The 20,418-nt window shown below is 37.3% G+C and overlaps 2 protein-coding genes across 5 annotated transcripts; one reads left to right on the top strand and one right to left on the bottom strand.

Annotated features, from left to right (window-relative positions):
- Window positions 1-138: 138 nt before the first annotated feature.
- bicdl2 (BICD family like cargo adaptor 2) lies at window positions 139-15,995 on the bottom strand. 4 transcript variants are annotated; one of them, XM_062048652.1, is made up of 11 exons: window positions 15,893-15,995; window positions 14,793-14,874; window positions 14,478-14,709; window positions 11,483-11,698; window positions 11,178-11,294; window positions 6,768-6,914; window positions 6,442-6,588; window positions 6,157-6,231; window positions 2,303-2,385; window positions 2,120-2,234; window positions 139-359 (listed from the first exon to the last, which is right to left on the bottom strand). In XM_062048652.1, the coding sequence occupies exons 3-11, from the start codon at window positions 14,613-14,615 to the stop codon at window positions 189-191; spliced, it is 1,209 nt and encodes a 402-aa protein (XP_061904636.1). In that variant the 5' UTR covers window positions 14,616-14,709; window positions 14,793-14,874; window positions 15,893-15,995; the 3' UTR covers window positions 139-188. The 4 variants fall into 4 exon arrangements, with proteins under 4 accessions (XP_061904636.1, XP_061904635.1, XP_061904638.1 ...); XM_062048651.1 differs by having other exon boundaries at window positions 14,478-14,874; XM_062048654.1 differs by lacking the exon at window positions 6,442-6,588 and having other exon boundaries at window positions 14,478-14,874.
- mia (MIA SH3 domain containing) lies at window positions 15,563-19,653 on the top strand. Its single transcript, XM_062048656.1, has 4 exons — window positions 15,563-16,599; window positions 16,666-16,799; window positions 18,590-18,691; window positions 18,781-19,653. The coding sequence occupies exons 1-4, from the start codon at window positions 16,476-16,478 to the stop codon at window positions 18,802-18,804; spliced, it is 384 nt and encodes a 127-aa protein (XP_061904640.1). The 5' UTR covers window positions 15,563-16,475; the 3' UTR covers window positions 18,805-19,653.
- Window positions 19,654-20,418: the final 765 nt, after the last annotated feature.

Genomic DNA, 20,418 nt, shown 5'->3' with positions numbered 1-20,418 from the left:
ATATATATATATATATATATATATATATATATATATATATATATATATATATATATATATATATATATATATATATATATATATATATATATATATATATATATATATATATATATATATATATATATATATACACACATTATCTTGTTGCTGATTTCCCTTAAGCAGCAGCCATATTTCTGTGTCTGTTATTTGTCCCTGAAAAGAGACGAGAAGAATCCTTTTCCTGACTCGCCTTTCAGTTTCAAAGACTTGCTTCTTTGGAGTCCTCCTGTGCTCATTCGTTCTCGCTGCATTTCTTTGATCCTGTCCTCCTCTTTTTGTAGCACCTGCTGGTTGATCACTAAGCGCATGTCCTCCTGACACACAAATTGTCCAGAAATGTGGACGCTTGATGAGATACAGTCAAGGAAGTGTTTTGAAACTCTATGATGATCATTTTGGATCATTGAGAGTAATGCATGAGAACATTTAACTACACTACCGTTCAAAAGTTTGGGGTCACATTGAAATGTCCTTATTTTTGAAGGAAAAGCACTGTACTTTTCAATGAAGATAACTTTAAACTAGTCTTAACTTTAAAGAAATACACTCTATACATTGCTAATGTGGTAAATGACTATTCTAGCTGCAAATGTCTGGTTTTTGGTGCAATATCTACATAGGTGTATAGAGGCCCATTTCCAGCAACTATCACTCCAGTGTTCTAATGGTACAATGTGTTTGCTCATTGGCTCAGAAGGCTAATTGATGATTAGAAAACCCTTGTGCAATCATGTTCACACATCTGAAAACAGTTTAGCTCGTTACAGAAGCTACAAAACTGACCTCCCTTTGAGCAGATTGAGTTTCTGGAGCATCACATTTGTGGGGTCAATTAAACGCTCAAAATGGCCAGAAAAAGAGAATTTTCATCTGAAACTCGACAGTCTGTTCTTGTTCTTAGAAATGAAGGCTATTCCACAAAATTGTTTGGGTGACCCCAAACTTTTGAACGGTAGTGTATATCGGGGGTGTCAAACTCATTTTAATAGAAAGGCCACATCGCAATTATGGCTACCCTCGGAGGGCCACATGTAACAGGGAATGTATATGAATATAAACATATAAAAGCCTTGTTACATCATTTTCAAAGGCAACTGTTTTACTATTATATTGTTTACATCTTGATGGATAACTGGCTTTTTAAAATAAAGTCAAGATGACAAGCAGATATTTAAGTGTTTATTTTTGATAACCAAAAATAAAATGTTTGGAACATCAGCTAATATTAAAGTGTAAGAACATATGAAATTGCTTGTATTTTCTGTCAAAATTGAAATAACAAATACACAGAAAGTGCTTTTATATTTCCAGCCTTTTGCAGGCCAAGAATGACGTGGTGGTCCACGTAAAATGACTTGTTGAGACACATAAAATGACTTTTTGACAAAAAATGATTTGTCGGAACACATTAATAAGATGTGACTGGCCACGATTAAATTATGTATTGGGCCATGACGAAATTATGTGGCAATGCACAATAAAATGATATGGCAGGCCATGATAAAATGAGCTGACGGACCACGTTAGAATGATGTGGCACATTGAAATGGTGTGGTGGGCCATTTAAAAGTATTAAACAGACCACGTTCAAACTATGTTGTGGTCCACGATAAATGAAGTGGTATGCCACAATAAAATGATTTGACCTACCACAATAAAATGTTGCGGTGGGCCACAAAAAAATGTGACAGGCCACGATAAAATGATGTGGCAACCACATTACAATGACATGGCAGGCCAGATTTGTCCCCCGGGCCTTGAGTTTGACACCTATGATCTATATCTTTGTGAAAGCAGATGTTCTGAGGTAAGCCACAATAAGATGATTTGACCTACCATGATAAAATGTTGTGGTGGGCCACAAAAAATGTGACAGGCCACAATAAAATGATGTGGCAACTACATTACAATGATATGGCGGGGCACATTATAATGATGTGGCAGGCAAGATTTGTCCCCCGGACCTTGAGTTTGACACCTATGATTTATATCTTTGTGAAAGCAGATGTTGTAACACATCTCTTGTATAAATTGCACCTAATATGAGTGTATGTCAGAGTCTATCACAGATTACCTGCCAAGCATCCAGCTCTTGAGACAGCGCCACCTTGTGTTGGATGGTGTTGAGAAGCTGACGGTTCAGTAAGTCTTTCTCTTGTTGCACTGTGGCGAACTCATTCTCCAAGAAACTGCATTCATGTGCTAATTATTTTAAAGTGATTATGTTCAGTAAGAAACAAATGTTGCAAAGCTTCACCTGTAACTCGGCTGTCCTGGATTGCTTCGAAACGGCTTGATTTCCTCCCTCAGTAAATCCAGCTCTTCTTGTTGGCTTTTTATCTGAGACAAAAATAAAAGCCATGTAACATTTGAGTTCTCTGTGACACAAGTAGAGCAACCGACGGAAATCTTATCATTACTTATAGTCATTTCCCTGCATAAACTTGACAAAGAGCCAGTATTACAACAATTTGCATACTGCAAAGCATTGGAAGCCTCTCTCTCGTATGTTGGGGGAGTATGTTTTGGATTGTCTGTCTGATGTTACGGTACAATAAAAATGTGGATTGAATAATCGTGGTGATATTCTCTTGCAGCCAAATGTTTGCTACTACACAATACTCACAGGGTCTTGAAAAGTTTAAAATTCAATAATTGGAACTTAAGGCCTTAAAATGTCGGAAATTCCATCAAAATATCATAGAAGGTCAAAAATATGACTATGAAAGTCTTACAAATAAAGTTATGTAGGGTCAGGACTCAGGACCAACATAGGGAGTCATCGTAGAGCACAGCGTTTGCAAACATTGCGGTAAAGGTGATTGGAACGATAATAAAACAGTAAAAAATACGGGACAAGTCTGTGTCAAAAGATGCCAATTCGCCACAAACCCCTGCACAGCTGTACAGGGACTTTTTTGTCAGTATGGATGTGTAATGGATCTTGTTTTTCTTCATTATGGTCTTAAAGTGCAATGTTAAATTTCCCGCCACACTTCCGGTTGAAAACGTCTAGATATGATGACGTATGCGTGTGACGTCAATGGTTGATACGGAAGTATTCGGACCCATTGAATCCAATACAAAAAAGCTCTGTTTTCATCGCAAAATTCCACAGTATTCTGGACATCTGTGTTGGTGAATCTTTTGCAATTTGTTTAATGAACAATGGAGACTGCAAAGAAGAAAGCTGTAGGTGCGATCGGTGTATTAGCGGCGGACTACAGCAACACAACCAGGAGGACTTTGAGGTGGATAGCAGACGCGCTACCGTGAGTACAGCTTTGGCTTCCAAACATTTGATCGCTTGCCCGTACGTGCGTGTCGCTATGTGCATGTCACGTACGTAACTTTGGGGAAATATATGTTTCTTGCCGACTCTGATGGCGGCCGGGGTGTCGTCGAAAGCTACAATGCCCGCCGCCGCCGCCGTCCCGTAGCTAAGTTAGCTTCAATGCCGTCGTTAGCAACAGCATTATTAAGCTTCGCCAAGCTGGAAATTACTAACCGTGTATTTGCATGTCCATGGTTTAATAGTATTGTTGATCTTCTGTCTATCCTTCCAGTCAGGGGTTTATTTATTTTGTTTCTATCTGCATTTGAGCCCGATGCTATCACGTTAGCTCAGTAGCTAAAGAGCTTCGCCGATGTATTGCCGTGGAGATAAAAGTCACTGTGAATGTCCATTTCGCATTCTCGACTCTCATTTTCAAGAGGATATAGTATCCGAGGTGGTTTAAAATACAAATCCATGATCCACAATAGGAAAATGAGAAAGTGTGGAATCCAATGAGGCCTTGAACCTAAGTTACGGTCAGAGCGAAAAAAGATACGTCCTGCACTGCCTCTCTAGTCCTTCACTCTCACTTTCCTCATCCACGAATCTTTCATCCTCGCTCAAATTAATGGGGTAATCGTCGCTTTCTCTGTCAGAATCTCTCTCGCTGCATTGTAAACAATAGGAAAATGTGAGGAGTCCCTCCTCCGGTGACGTCACGCTACTTCCGATTGAGGCAAGGCTTTTTTTTATCAGCGACCAAAAGTTGCGAAATTTATCGTCGTTGTTCTCTACTAAATCCTTTCAGCAAAAATATGGCAATATCGCGAAATTATCAAGTATGACACATAGAATGGATCTGCTATCCCCGTTTAAATAAAAAAATTTAATTTCAGTAGGCCTTTAAATTTGACTATAACCCTGCAGAAACCCTGCACTAAATGGTATGTGAGTGTGTTGCTTTTGCTAACTATACTGATTGATATAATTAAATACTATCAGCCATGTTGTAGTATAAAATTGTCTTATATATATATTTTTTCCAATTTATGAGTCATTTCAGATTTTTTTTTGTAATTTAAAATTAAAAAGGAAAACGTATATGTTGTTATGATTTTTTTTTTTTTTTTAAATATTGGCATACTAATACTAATAAATATTCAGTTGAAAATCAAACCTACAACTAAAATAAATTGAGAAAAATGTGAACATTTTGAATTGTTGCTTCAATAGATTGGCCTGCATACAAAACAATATTATGAATAAACTGTACAAATATAATTGTGTACATAATAAATATAAAAATACTGAAAATACCAATATTAATACTGAACATTCACCCATTTCTAAACATTGAAATTAAATGTACACCTCAAACTCTAAAACAAAAATGAAAAAACCTTAGAAAATTGGATTTGTTGTTTGATAAACCTGCATATAATACTAATAAATAATACAACTATGATGTCACATTAACAACATCATGGCAAGAAGACATGCCAAATATGTTGCATGAAAATCCATCCATCCATTTTCTACCGCTTGTCCCTTTCGGGGTCGTGGGGGGTCCTGATGCCTATCTCAGCTGCATTCGGGCGAAAGGCAGATTACACCCTGGACAAGTCGCCACTTCATCACAGGGCCAACACAGATAGACAGACAACATTCACACTCACATTCACACACTAGCGCCAATTTTGTGTTGCCAATCAACCTAAAAATATTACATTTTTTTAAAACTTTTTTTTCATAATAAACAATAAGTTAAAATTAGTGCTGCCAAATGATACCTTTTTGAAATCAAACTAATCACAGTTTAGAATTTTGATTAACCATTACTAATCACAGTTTGCATAATTTGAATTAACTTCTAAGGATGTTGAAAAGATTCACAGCAAATTATGAGCAGAACACTCCCATTAAGTAAAGGCTATCAAATATTTTTTTTAAAAATGTTTTGTCTTAAAGCAATCTTAAAGGGGAACTACACTTTTTCTTGGTACTTTGCCTATCGTTCACAATCATTATGAGAGACAAAGGCATGCACCTGGGGATAGGCTGATTGGCAACACTAAATTGACCCTAGTGTGTGAATGTGTGTGCAAATTGTTGTCTGTCTATCTGTGTAGGACCTGCTATGAGATGGTGACTTGTCCAGGGTGTACCCTGGGGTAGGCTCCAGCCCCACGACCCCGAAAGGGGAAAAAATGGATGTATGGATTAAAAAAGACCTCAATATTTAGACGCATGCTTTACTTGAATTAATGCATGTCATTTATTTGTTCAAAACTTGGTCACTGTTTTATCTTAAGTACAGTCAGGTTGTATTTTGGAGTGAAATTTGCCAGCAAGCACGCCAGCCGGAGTCTCTTCACTCATCCTTGCACTGACGTATGCATTAACTTGATCATTGATCATAAAGCAACGTGTGCCACCTTTCAGGTAACCATCCGAAGTTAAAGTACGGAGCATGTACTGCCAAATTAAATTATGTGATTAATGTGCGTATATAATGCAATATTTTTTTGTGATTAATCAAACAAGTTAACTTGTTATTTTTGAAAGCTCTCATAAAATTTGAACATTAAAGTCTAAAACTAGACACAATTGGAGTTATTGTAAAACAACACAGCAGACTTTTGTACACCTGGTATGGGATCTATTCCAAACCAATTGATTCTGTAGACCCCACCTCTTTGCTTTCACACTAAACAGCATGAGTTGTACAGATGATGATTGGGTGGAGTGTGTAAAGGCACACATATATATTTGTGTGCAAGTTGTGTTGTGTTTGTGTTTATAGGGCAATGGTAATGTACACAGTTGCAACAAACCTCTTCTTTCATTGTCGTTATCTCGTCATCCCTTGCTTGCAGCGCCACAGAGTGTGCCAGGAGTGCATCTTTGGCCTGCGTAGAGAGACGTGATAGTTACAGTATATGAGTACATTTTACATCAGCCGCAACAAGCATTATATTAAAATGATAACATTCATGGGTTAGTCTAATACATTTTACAAAAGCACGGTGCCAGTGCAAGGTCATTAGTGGTTAGTACACACACACACACACATAGGTGGCTGTACATCAGTTGGGGCCCTGTGTGTGTATAGTATGTACCTGAGATTGCTGAATTTCACTAAGCAGTGACAAAGGTGGTGTGTGTTTAATGTCCAGGATGCTCTCTTCTCCCAGGCTCAGGGAATTTCGCTGCAGAGAGCGATTCATGGTACGCAACTCAAACACCACCCCTTGCTCCTGCTCTATCTACACAAATACACACACACACACAGACACACACACACACACACACACACAGTGACACAGAGACACAAACACCCAAATATATTTCACTACCATAGCTAACATGTGTTAGTGTCTCATTAGTAAGGAGTTGATAGACTTCCAGTTAGTGTCATGGGGAGAAAGACCCCCCAGATGCTAACCTCTGCTTCTTTCTCCTTCAGTTGGACCTGCAGATCTGACACTCTGTGCCTGAGGACGTCTCGCTCCGAACGCTGCCTGTCGCTGTCCTCGTAGGAGGCCTTCAACTGGGCTTCCATGTGTGCCAGACGCTCTTTTAAGACACGGTTCTGCATAGAAAGGAGATCAAGAGTGAAGCAACTGAATGGAGGACACAAAGCAGCCTCAATTAATTAAGTGGTAATCTATAACGGTATGTATTTATCCTGTGTTTGTTCAGTTGTAAGGTCAGAACATAAATTCCAGTACATTTATGGAAGCTTTCCATAAGAAGTAAAGCTGCAGTTTTGAAAATATTAACATTATTGAGAATTAGTTGTTGTTATTACTTTTGATTTATTTGTGAATATTACTTGTGTTAGATTAACACTGAAAAAGCATATATATGTCTCTATCATTGGTGCCATTTTTGATTTACTGTATTAATGTGGTTATCAAACCTCAACTTGAGAGCTTCATTAGTTCTGTGACGGAGCTCTTAACTCAAAACACTTGGATCTCAATTCAACGTCGCCCATTTGAAATTCACTTAAAACAATTAAATTGGTGTAAAAAAACAGCACAATTTCAACATATAACATGCCCTTTAAAAAGAAAAACAAACTTTTAGATAAGAAATATTGCATTAAAAACAATACAGTCAAATGTACTACAAAAAACTACAATAGTTTTATGAAGTCCATCCATCCATCCATTTTCTACCGCTTATTCCCTTCGGGGTCGCGGGGGGCGCTGGAGCCTATCTCAGCTACAATCGGGCGGAAGGCGGGGTACACCCTGGACAAGTCGCCACCTAATCACAGGGCCAACACAGATACAGACAACATTCACCATGTAACAATATTGTACAACATTTACCTTGATGAATGTATCTCCTTGGAATTTCTCTATATTTAATGGATAATTGCCTGCTGTTTAAATACTGCATTATTTTAACATTCTTGGCTGGCATTATCGACTCATTCAGCTTCAGTATGGTGCAGACTAGCAGTGATACTGCTTTTCCAAGTTAGCTAGCTACACGATTGGTTTAATGATTTCATTTTTTAATTCAATGAATATCTTTCACCTCTTCTTAATTCTGTCCTACACACTCACTTTTTTCCTTCCCATGTGTGGAAAACAAAGTCATGTCCATCTCTCGCTCTAAGCTTATGCTAACGTGTATCCCAGATGTTTTGGGCTGATCTTACGGGGTTCAATGTGACATTTGCTACATCAACTAGTGACGGGGATGCTCAAGGTTTTGCTTGCAACTTAAAGGACACTGTAACACTTAGCTGAGAGAGCTTTTATCTCAAAACACTCTTAGGTTGAAGTACCATTGTATTACATTTCCATCCATAAAGTAACCTGCTGTTTTACAAATAGTGATTTTATTCTTGTTTGCTCATGCATTCCCAGAAACTCCCATTGAAAATTACCTTTTAAATAATTGCACCACCCTATTTGTCAGCAGCACTGTAAAAACCTCACTAAAATGGCATTACAATTAGTCAAGGAATAGCAAACAGGCCAATGAAGAACCCATTTCATGTTGTGGGTATTCACAAAATTGTTGGTGATAATGCAAGGGCATCTCCCTTGAATTTTTCAATAAATAACAATAACAATAATATTAACATTCCAAGTACATTATTTTCTTATTTGCATTAATGGCCAACTTATGGACACTGTGGTAGACACAAAAGTGAGAAAAAAACATGAAAATCAAAATGAACATGTTTAGAAATATGTTTTTTTTGTTTTTTTTTACACGACTAAAGTAAGACAGCAGCACATGCTGATTGCTGACAAGAGCGGTACATGTTTTCATGTAAGATTCCCCAAAAGTGTCCAATAAGACCAGAGAAAGTCACTGGATTTGTCGCTAGTTGCTTTTTTAAAAGGAGAATCTAGAGTGGTCTGACTCTGAATACTCCCTAATCATAGCGACAGAGTTGCTACGTTGGCACCACTGATACCTCTTGCTATGTGTTCTTATTCTCTGGCCGACCAGGTGCGTATAAGGTTTGTTAGGAAGCCGTTACAATGCTATCTAGGTAAGGCAACTTTATTTATAGAGCACAATTCGTACGCTAGGCAATTCAAATTGCTTTACAGAAAATTAAAAGAAGGCAAATATAAAATCATATTTCAAATTAAAATGAGAAAATACACTCATTATAAAAACATATTAAAATTAAAATCAATCAAATACTGTCATCTACTGTACAGAGTTGACAAGCTACAATCACGACATTATAAGATTCATGATCGGGGGTGAACAGGTAGTGCCGAATCTGTTAGTGGCGATCCAAATGTATTTATATGTGACAGACCGCCACATATAAATACATTTATGGCAGGAGTGCCCAAACTTTTTCCAGCAAAAGCCGCATACAAAATAATTGAAGGATGCGTGTGCCACTTTAATACATTTTGTACAACAAAGATACTAAAAACAATACTATGTAGGTCAATCAATATATGCTAAACTATCTGAACAAAACATCCACATATCAGCTTTGCGATATAGGTAACGATGCAAATTAGATTAATTCATGTTTTTTATGATTATTTTATCTTTAACTATGATGTTATTCGACTTTTCGTAATTATATACATCTGTAGCACTTTCGTTCGAATTGTGCTCTAAAATAAACATGCCTTGCCTACTACAACCCCATTGAGTTGTTACATTTCATTTAATCAAAATTCTTAACTAATATAATTATTATACTACCAACAACATTTTATAAAGGACTTTTTGCACACCGTACCATATCATGCAAGAAATTTAAAGACATGATCAAGACAGGATGCATGGAAATGATCAAATGGTCGTCGGCCATTTTGGTTTTCAGGTCCCATTTTTGGGGGGAATTGGACCAGTTGAATTTATTCTTAATTGTTTTTGTGTTTAATGCGGTACGTGTTTATTTTGTTTTTAGAATGTGTCACAGGTCAATAAAAGGTGAGCTGCAGGCCGCAAACGGCCCCCATGTCACACTTTGGACACCATTGATTTATGGTAAACACTGGTGTGAAGACACTGCCTTAATCTTCTTAGGCAAGGTATATACCAAAACTGCACATTGTTATTAAAATCTCTGGTGGAGCTCGTGGACATTAGACACTTGGTTCAGTGCGTAGGATACCTACTTGGCCTCGCGATCACTTCCACTACTCACAACGCTTCACTTTTTCCACATGTTATGTTAAAGCTATATTCTGAAATGGAATAAATTAATTTTTTCCTCAAATTTCTGCACACAATACCCCATAATGACAATGTGAAAAGTTTTTTTTTTAAATATTGCAAACTTATTCAAACTAAAAAATCACATGTACATACCGTAAGTATTCGCAGCCTTTGCTCAATACCTTGTTGAGGCACCTTTGACAGCAATTACAGCCCCAAGTCTTTTTAAATACGATGCTACAAGCTTGGCACACCTAAATTTGGGCAGTTTTGCCCATTCTTCTTTGCCCATTTCTCTTTGCAGCACCTCTCAAGCCCCATCAGGTTAGATGGGAAGCGTTGGTTTTCATCCAGGATGTCTCTGTACATTGCTGCATTCATCTTAGTCAGGGAGGTGACCAAGAACCCGGTGGTCAATCTGTCAGAGCTCTAGCATTCCTCTGTGGAGAGAGAACCTTCCAGAAGGACAACCATCTCTAGCAATCCACCAATCAGATCTGTATGGTAGAGTAGCCAGACGGAAGCCATTCCTTCATAAAAGTTTGCCAAAATCCACCTGAAAGACTCTCAGACAATGAGAAACAAAGAATTTAACTCTTTGGCGTGCATGCCAGGCATCATGTTTGGAGGAAACCAGGCAGTGCTCATCACCAGGCCAATACCATCCCTACAGTGAAGCATGGTGGGGGCAGCATCATGCTGTGGGGAAGTTTTTCAGCGGCAAGAACTGGGAGGCTAGTCAGGATAGAGGGAAAGATGAATGCAGAAATGTACAGAGACATCCTGGATGAAAACCAACATTTCTCATCCAATCTGATGGAGCTTCAGAGGTGCTGCAAAGAGGAATGGGAGAAACTGCCCAAAGTTTTTGTACCAAGTTTGTGGCATCGTATTCAAAAAGACTTGAGGCTGTAATTTCTGCCAAAGGTGCATCAACTAAGTGTTGAGCATAGGTTGTGAATACTTGTTATGTACATGTTTTTTTGTTGTTGTTTATTTTTAATAAAGTTGCAAAATAAATTTAAAAAATGTATACATTGTCATTGTCCGTAGAATTTTTGGTACAAAAATAAATGTATTCCATTTTGGAATAAGTATATTACATTCTTTCCAGATGCACTGTACTGTATAACCAAGTTTAGTTTCTATAGTATTGTCCTTTGAGAAGATGTCAAAGAGATACCTATACCTCTGCGCGTGTGTTTTCTAGTTGCGTGGAGCTAAAATTCCGGTTAAAAGAGGAATCGTCCATCTCTTCTCTCAGGGTACGAATCTCAGTCCTCAAGGAATGTTCTAGCGTCACCGCCTACGTAGGAGAGAGAAGAGTTGAGAGAATGTTCAAAGGAGTTTGAGACTCCCCAAACTTGTTGGCCCGCATTTCTCCGGCTGTGAATTCCCTGCTTCTATGTTTAGCATTGTGACTGCTTCATCGAAACATTCCTAACTAGACTCAAGGATCAAAAACCTGCCTGATGGGTGATTACGTTAACCCACCTCTGATAGTTGCTCCACAAGGCGCTGGTTATGATTGGCTAACTGGGTCAGCTGTTCGCTCTCATCCCTTCGTCGGTCCCGGCCTAGACATTGATGGCGGTCTAGCTCGGTCCGTAAGGTGGCCAAATCTCCGTTCAGCTCGGCCTCCTTCTGTCCAGATGCTAGCTCATTCATCTCCAGCCTTCTTTGAAGAACATGCTTCTCCTGCTGTAACGTCTGAAACATTAAGCAGTGTTTTTGTCATTTCAAAAAAATTATTTTAGTAATATTGAAATACATTTGTAAAAATTTACCACAGACTAAAAAAAACAATAATTAAATATTTGTGTTTATAATTATATCAGCCACATTGTTACAGGTAGGGCTGCTCAAAAAATCGATTCACATCCAAATGTTTGTTTATTCCAATTCTAAATGGATTCATAATTTTCAAAAATCTACAAAAAAATGTTGTTGTTTTTGTTTTGTTTTTTGTTGTTGTTTTGTTTTTATTTTTTTTGTTTTTTTGTCCTGTCCAGCTTCTCAGGCAAATCATATAGTTGATGTAGATGCCCATATCGGCTGTTCAGATTTACTTTACAAAAGAGAAGTGTAGGATACTTCTCTTGTTGCCTTATTTGTATTTGACTTTATTAAATGTATTTATATCATCATTTGGTGCAGCCGGGCCGGAGCAGGAGGGGGTAGAAAGAGAAAAAAAGGAAGACAGAGGGGGGAATTGTGGGGACAAGAGGGGGATTAGATAGAGAGACAAAAACAACAACAGCAAACACAACAACAACAACAACAACAACAATAGAGCAACATCAGCAAATATGACATGTACAAATATGATAGTAAAAGTAATAGCAAATAAGCAGTTAGCGAAAATAAAAAAGAATACAGAAATGACAATGAGCATTATTACACTAAAAATGGAGCAATACAAATACCAATAGAAATAGGGCTATTGATAATGAACAATACCCATACTTTACCTTTATTATCAACAATACAGTTGTTCAAATGCAACAATACATATACGTAATGATAACTTCAGATACGAAATAATGCAGAAAAATGGAGGGGAAGAAAGAGAAGCAACCTACATTAACCTTGTAGATTGTTATAGTAACAATAGGTTAAGCTTTGTCAGAGTGCCATGTGTTATACCCAGCTTACCCTAGGGCAACAACATTAATATATGTTTGATGAAACGTGATTATGTGCATGAGTGTATGTGTGCATATGTACTTGTATATGTACAGTATGTGTATATCTGTGTTTGTACAGTGAATGTATATGTACAGTATGTGTATATGTGTGTTTGTACAGTGAATGTATATGTATAGTATGTGTATGTGTGTGTTTGTACAGTGAATGTATAAAATGTTTTTAATCTCTTGGCCACATCGCTTACTCGCAGCGCGTATACGTCAGCAGCCAAGAAAAGCTTTTGTAACCTGTAATCTGTTTTGAAAAGGTTTTATAATTTTTATATCACATAATAGTTGCGAGAATCCATCCATCCATCCATCCATCCATTTTCTACCGCTTGTCCCTTTTGGGTTCGCGGGGGGTGCTGGAGCCTATCTCAGCTTCATTCGGGCGTAAGGCGGTGTACACCCTGGACAAGTAGCCACCTCATCACAGGGCCAACACAGATAGACAGACAACATTCACACTCACACTCACACACTAGGGCCAATTTAGTGTTGCCAGTTGCGAGAATTAAAATCAAATAATTAATTGTTGTGAGATTCCCATCCCTAAGTATAGGTATAGTATGTTTAATGACTTACTTTCACAAAGTCCTATATTTCTATATCATATATTTGTTTTATTTGTCAAATTATGTTGTGTTAAAATTAAGTTCAACTAAATAAATCATTTTATTTTTTAAAGTCATTTGTATAATAAAAATTATTAATATATATTAATAATGATTGTATATTTTATTCCTGCCATATCTTTACTTTTATTTTATTACTTTATAAATGTTACTTCTTTGAGGCCTTTACTTTTTTATTATGAAACACGTAAGGTGGGTTGTTTGTAAGAGGAAGGATGGAAATGATGATGTTGTCTTCTAAGGATCTTAACGCCACGTGTACTAATGCACACTCACCAGTTACATCATTTAAAGAGATTCAATACAAAAGCTGTGTGAAAAGAACAATACTAACTTTTGATTGACACTGTCAAAGATGTTCATTTTTGTTGTGGTAGTTAACTGCACTGCATCATAGTGAGAGTGAGGGTGTAATACTATATTTTGATTTATTATACATATGTTCACATTTGTTTTTGCAGCTATTGGATCTCATTAGAGTTTGTGGTTACTTAATATGGATTTTATGCTAAAAATGACACTTCTGCCCTTACTGCTAATGCATTTGAATGTATTGATCCATAGCTAATGTATGTACTGATTGATTGAAATTGATTGAAACTTTTATTAGTAGATTGCACAGTGAAGTACATATTCCGTACAATTGACCACTAAATGGTAACACCCGAATAAGTTTTTCAACTTGTTTAAGTCGGGGTCCACTTAAATTGATTCATGATACATATATATACTATCAAATATATACTAACATCATAATACAGTCATCACACAAGATAATCATCAGAGTATATACATTGAATTATTTACATTAGTTACAATCCGGGGTGTGGGATATGGAGGGGCGGGGTTAGGTTTGGTTGGTATCAACACTTCTGTCATCAACAATCAGCATCAACAATTGCATCATCAGAGAAATGGACATTGAAACAGTGTAGGTCTGACTTGGTAGGATATGTACAGCAAGTAGTGGACATAGGGAGAGAGATATCAGAAAGCATAAGAAAAATATTTGATTATTAAGAATCCGGGGAGGGTGTTAGTTTAGGGTTGAAGTTGCCTGGAGGTGTACTTTTATTGCGGTTATGAAGGACGATAGAGATGCCCTTTTTTTTTATATATATATAACTGCAGTTATATATTCAAATGAGACATCTGAAGTCTTACCTCCACTTCCCTCTCCTTCTCCTCCAGAGCGGCGGCCAGTTCCTCATTCTTCTCCAGCAGGGCCTGCCCCAGCTCTGCTGCCAGAATCAGGTCCGTCTCAATGCCCCCTCCAGTGTCGATGCCACCGTTCGTCATCATCGATGCAGGGAGGGCGAAAGAAAGAGAGATGGAAGAGGTCGCCGAAAGAGGGAAGAAGGAGTCCTCCAGGCTGGGGGAAGGAAGACTGTCCTTCCTGGGGGTGAACATGGTCTCCAAATGGCAGGAGTCAGTCGGAGGACATCATCATAGGTCCAAGATAAGTTTGTGATCACACACCATTTATTTCCTTAAAGGCTTGTCTTGAAAATCCTTGTTCTTTCACGTGGTGCTGATGCTGGTATCGTTCAATCCTTCTCCCCTGTGTGCACACAAACATAATAATGAACCAACTGTAAATACAGGACAGACAAGATCATGACGGTATCCCATTTGCTGTTTTCTCGTAATCGAATCTCACACGCTCCTTTGTCTGACAGGCGCTTTTGTTATGTTCTGACCGAAATTCCAGCTCCACTATTGTCATTGTTTTGATTAACCCCCTTCCTTGAATTCCACAGTTATTACCCCCCAAACACGTCATTAAAAGTCAACAAAAGTTCCTTTAGTTAATGATTGAGGGCGAGGAAATTTAGTATTTTCAAATTACTTTCAAACAACACCACAATAATAAACACACTGTTAAATTACCACCTTTCTGACAGCAAAACTAAGCATTATTAATTTTGTAAAGACACAAATACTTCATTCTTCTTGTATATGATCTTCTTATATTGTGTTGGTGTACCTACAATTACAGTAGATGTGGGAAAAGTAACAGGAAGTAGGTTTATTTAATCTTTCACATCAGAGCGCTTATTTAATGGCAGTTTGGTCATGCCCTGTGTTCACCATGTAACTCTTTTCTTGGTGGAAAAATATAGTATTTAGTATAGTTTTTAGATAGCTTGTTCGGTGATATCAAATCAAACTTTATTTGTAAAGCCCATTCCATTAGCTATAGTGCAATAAAAATAAAGTCAAAATTCATAAAAGTGTAACCGTCATCTTAAATACCAAACGCAGCTTTAAATAAATAGATATGAAGTTTAGTCTTCAATAAATGTATATTTGGGATGGTCTGTATTTTGGCTAGTAATTTAACGTATATAAAATGTAATTCAAAATTAGCAGAAACATTGTAAATGTATACCTACTGTAAGTGCAGGCTATATCATATAAAATACCTTCAATAATATAAAGATTACATCTTGATTACAGTGGGAAAAATGGACATAAACATACTATTGCCACAATACTGTCATGTTTAAGTATATTTTAAATCTTAAGAAATTATTGAATTCTGAGCATTGTAGCAGAAATCAGGGAGTCAATCTTACCAGAAAGTCCAACTCGCGCTGTAGATTAATAGTCTTCCTGTTTGGCGAGTGTGTGTGTGTGTGTGTGTGTGTGTGTGTGTGTGTGTGTGTGTGTGTGTGTGTGTGTGTTTGCACAGGAGAGGCTCAGCTGGTTCCCTTAGCAGTGGAACTACACAGTATGTAAATACACCTAGAAGCTCCGCCTCTTACAGTGATAGAGTGACAGAGAGAGGTGAGGAAGAAAGGGAGAGAGAGTAGTGTGAGGAGCAGCAAGATGGCACATAGTGGCGGAACAAGGAAAGGAAAAAACAGACAAAGGTTGTCTGAAAGAATGAATGCTCACTCAGGTGTGAGCACAGTGGGCCAGTGGGGATGGAAAAAAGGGGGCGGGTTTGAGGTCAGAACACAAGTATGAGGTTGTCAAATCTGCACCCCCTTCCCGCCCCCCTCCTTCTCATCCCTTCATCCTGTTTACCGACTTTCAAAGGACTTCTGTGTATGCAAGTAGAAGAGGGAGTAGATTGGGGGTAGAAATAGTGAGTAAAATCACAACACCTCCTGCAAAAGCTCAGAAGAAGAGTGTTGAAGATCAGTGGGTGCAGACATGACTCTTTGCAGATTCTTTCTGGTTATCTTGCTTGGCCTTTTGCTCACGCCGACCTCTGATGCTGGAAGACAGATGACTAAACTTTCCACCAAGAAACTCTGTGCAGACTCAGACTGCAGCTGTAAGTACCTTTTACATTAAATACCATCAGGTCTTTTTTTTCACTATTTTTGTTATTGCTGTACAGATGCCATCCTGATAGCTCGTGCTACGCAGGACTATAACCCAGAAGACTGCAGGTTCATCTCCATTAGGCAGGGGCAGCTGGTTTATGTCTACGCCATGCTGCAGGACACTGGCAACCTCTTCTGGGCCGGAAGTGTAAGTAAAAGCAATAGCTGCATACAAAGAGTTTGCCATTTGCGGCCCGCTTCCCGCTGCTCATTATTTTATTCACATATTTAAACCACAGCTTGCATTGCAACATATATTACTACTTATATTAAAAACCTAACTATATGGCTCTTTTTTATTTAAATGTGCCACTCCACCAAATCAGTAGGGATGGGTATCGTTTACATTTTAAACGATACTAATACCACATTGACACTTTAAGAATTGGTGCCGGTGCTTAAACGATTGCCAAACTGGTACTTTAAGAATAGAAAACATGCACATATTTGTAAAAAAACAAACAAACAATGCCTTTTAAATTTTATGAAATTTTGTGAAATTCAAGTTGAACAAACTAGTCATTTAAATAATTAAATTATAAAAATTAAATGATAACTAAGTAAAACATTTGAAAAATAAGTAATACAATCCATAGCAAATTGTCATAATTATTGCAGCAATACGGGACATAGAGCATTAAAAAAAACAGACTTACTTACAACTGGGACTCTTTGGGCACAATTTGATTATGAATATGTTTTAGGGGCTAGGATTCTATTTTAAATCGATTATTTATGCATCTTTAATTACGACTGTATATAGTATATCATAATATGATTATATGTGTAAAGGGCTCCTCCTTTGGCTACTACATAATTTATGTTTTTTGGATGTTAGTGTGCACGGCATATACTGTGTATATATATATATATATATATATATATATATATATATATATATATGTATATGTATATATATATATATATATATATATATATATATATATATATATATATATATATATATATATATATATATATGTATATATATATATATATATATATATATATATATATATATATATATATATATATATATATATATATATATATATATATATATATATATATATATATATTGTAAAGTTTAAAAAGAGCGTCAGACTCTGTGTGCTTCTGTCAGGACACTACATGACTTACAAGACGTTACTTGTACAATATGACCGCCAAGCACTTGTAGCAGGTGGCTGAGTTTACTTTCACTTAGCACCGAAATAAAGCTCTGATAGCTACATCTTTTTTCGGTGTGGATACTACCGTGTAACTCATGGAACCGGGTTTCGGTCCGCATCCCTACGAATTGGTGCCATTTTTCGTTAAAGCTTTTTGAAAAATACTTTAAATGTCTGTTTTTAACTCTAAATCTGATTACCGGTATACACATGCTGTAATGAACTTATCAAAATGTATCAAAATGTATTTTAGGCATTTCTTTGTACAAAGTTACTATGGCATAGATGACTTGTTTGAGTTACAGGAGTGAGTTTTTAACATAGAATTAGCAAATACAGTAGTACCGCAACTTATGAGCTTAGTTGGTTTTTTGACGAAGCTCTTAACTCAAAACACTTTTGTCATAAATCAACATCTCCCATTTAAATGAGATCTGTATTTAATTGGTGCTTGCAACCCCCCAAAACACCACAATTTGAACATGTAACATGTCTTTTAAAAGAAAAACAAACTGTTAGATAAGACATATTGTATAAAAACAATACCATTGATAATAACTTCAGTAGTTTTATAAAGTAATATAGTAATGTACAGTAGTTACTTAGGAGAGTGGATTTTTATGGTATCTTTTTCCAGATGCTTCTCCATCAAACACACCATCAGCAGCTTTTTCCATATTTATTGATATAATTCCAGAATGTTGGTTTGCACTCTCATGCTAAAAGTCCCTGCTCACAAGAAGCATCATAAATGCCATTTTCACAGGTCCAGGATGGAGAACAGGGGGCTCGACTCGGTCACTTTCCCAGCACTGTGGTGGAGGAGGTGCATCCTCTCATGCCAGCTAACACAGAAGTGAAAACGACAGTGAGTAAACACGTACAAACTGCACAGTACACAACTCATTCACAGTAAAAAGCCAAAGTTGATTTGTTTTCTCCTTTTTTTGCTTACAGAAATGGGACTTTTACTGTAACTGAACTGGTATAAAACTAGGAAGAGATCAACCGTCTGGTTATTTTACCTTACACAATTATATAATTGGTACACATGCACATTCAAAAGCAAATCAAAAAATTCGAAAAGCAATAATTTTTTGGTAGTTTGCAGTGGTTTAGAATTGCACTGTTTCTGATATCGCCGCCTTTCACTACGAGCAAACTCCAATCACAGTGATAAATCATTTTATGAATACAGTGGTACCTTGGCTCAGCATATAATTGTCTTTTGACTAATTGTTATGCTTTGGGCTGTGAGCAAAAATGTGGGTTCCAACCCTCCCCATTGCTAGTGGACGTAGCGAATTGTCATGATCTCTCATGACATTATTATTAGTTTCTAGTATTTTATTTTTTTTTGCCTCCTTTTGCCATCACTTTGTTTGTCCATGCTTCTTGTGACTGTTTGGTCTTTTAGCGCACTTCCCTGCTGCAATATTTTTGCTATTAAATACTTTTTACCTTCAGTTTGCCTGCCGTCTCTCCACCCTGGGGCGCGACCAGCACAATTATGACATGAAACGCAACACAAATGTCACAGTGAACCCCAAAATATCCAATGATTGTAGTTGTATATATTACATTCTATTGTATTGTATTTGATAAGGGCTGCTCCTCCCTGTCACAGATCACAGGGCTCCGTTTTGCACGATTAAGTCAATTAATATGGCGCTTAATATTAATTTTTTTCACAAACTTATTCCTTGCTCCTTCCTGCTCTGTCACTGATAAGAATGTAATAGCAAATTTTCCATGGTATTATTAATGGGTCCAGTATATTTGACATACTGGGTTTTGTTTCCTGCAGAGTGTTAAGGCAAAAAGGTTTGTCTGTCTATCTGTGTTGGCCCTGTGATGAGGTGGCGACTTGTCCACGGTGTACCCCGCCTTCCGCCCGAATGCAGCTGAGATAGGCTCCAGCACCCCCCGCGACCCCAAAAGGGACAAGCGGTAGAAAATGGATGGATGGGTTTGCCAATTTTCCAATTTATGTTTTAATTTTGTGAAATCATTTTTTTGCATCCAAAATAACTGTTAATTAGGTCCAAAATATGCTTTTTTAATATTAAATACTAAAAGAATCGTTTCGTTCGTGAAAATGTTGTTGTAGGGGGCGGGGGGAAAAATAAATTCAGCTTCTGGCTCCAAATTAGCCAGGGATGGTCCTGTACTTGATACAATATTTGTTGTTTAGAAGTTAGTTTTTCTTATTTAAAAGCATGTTATAGGTTCAAATTGTGGTTAGTATGGCTCAGCACGGAATAACTTGATTCATTTCAATGGGGAATATTGATTTGCGATATGATTATTTTGGGTTACGAGCTCTGTCACAGAAGCAAACAAACTCATAAGCCGATGTAGTACTGAATTTGAAGACTTTACTGTACTAATGTTTTAGATTTTCAATAGAATGCACATTCTGAGGTGTATACCTGCTCAAAAAGCTAGGATGCTAATCCATCCATCCATTTTCTACCGCTTGTCCCTTTTGGGGTCGTGGGGGGTCGCTGGAGCCTATCTCAGCTGCATTCGGGCGGAAGGTGGGGTACACTCTGGACAAGTCGCCACCTCATCGCAGGGCCATAGGATGCTAAT

Source organism: Entelurus aequoreus, linkage group LG05 (genome assembly GCF_033978785.1).
Source record: "Entelurus aequoreus isolate RoL-2023_Sb linkage group LG05, RoL_Eaeq_v1.1, whole genome shotgun sequence".
Lineage (NCBI taxonomy): Eukaryota > Metazoa > Chordata > Actinopteri > Syngnathiformes > Syngnathidae > Entelurus > Entelurus aequoreus.
This window is presented reverse-complemented; position numbering and strand designations above follow the sequence as displayed.

Coding starts and splice junctions, on each gene's coding strand:
- mia (XM_062048656.1), top strand. CDS start 16,476: ATGACTCTTTGCAGATTCTTTCTGGTTATCTTGCTTGGCCTTTTGCTC. Junction 16,600..16,665: donor TGCAGACTCAGACTGCAGCT/GTAAGTACCTTT, acceptor ATTGCTGTACAG/ATGCCATCCTGATAGCTCGT. Junction 18,692..18,780: donor ACACAGAAGTGAAAACGACA/GTGAGTAAACAC, acceptor TTTTGCTTACAG/AAATGGGACTTTTACTGTAA.
- bicdl2 (XM_062048651.1), bottom strand. CDS start 14,723: ATGTTCACCCCCAGGAAGGACAGTCTTCCTTCCCCCAGCCTGGAGGAC. Junction 6,589..6,767: donor TGAAGGAGAAAGAAGCAGAG/GTTAGCATCTGG, acceptor GTATTTGTGTAG/ATAGAGCAGGAGCAAGGGGT. Junction 6,232..6,441: donor GTGAAATTCAGCAATCTCAG/GTACATACTATA, acceptor CTCTCTACGCAG/GCCAAAGATGCACTCCTGGC.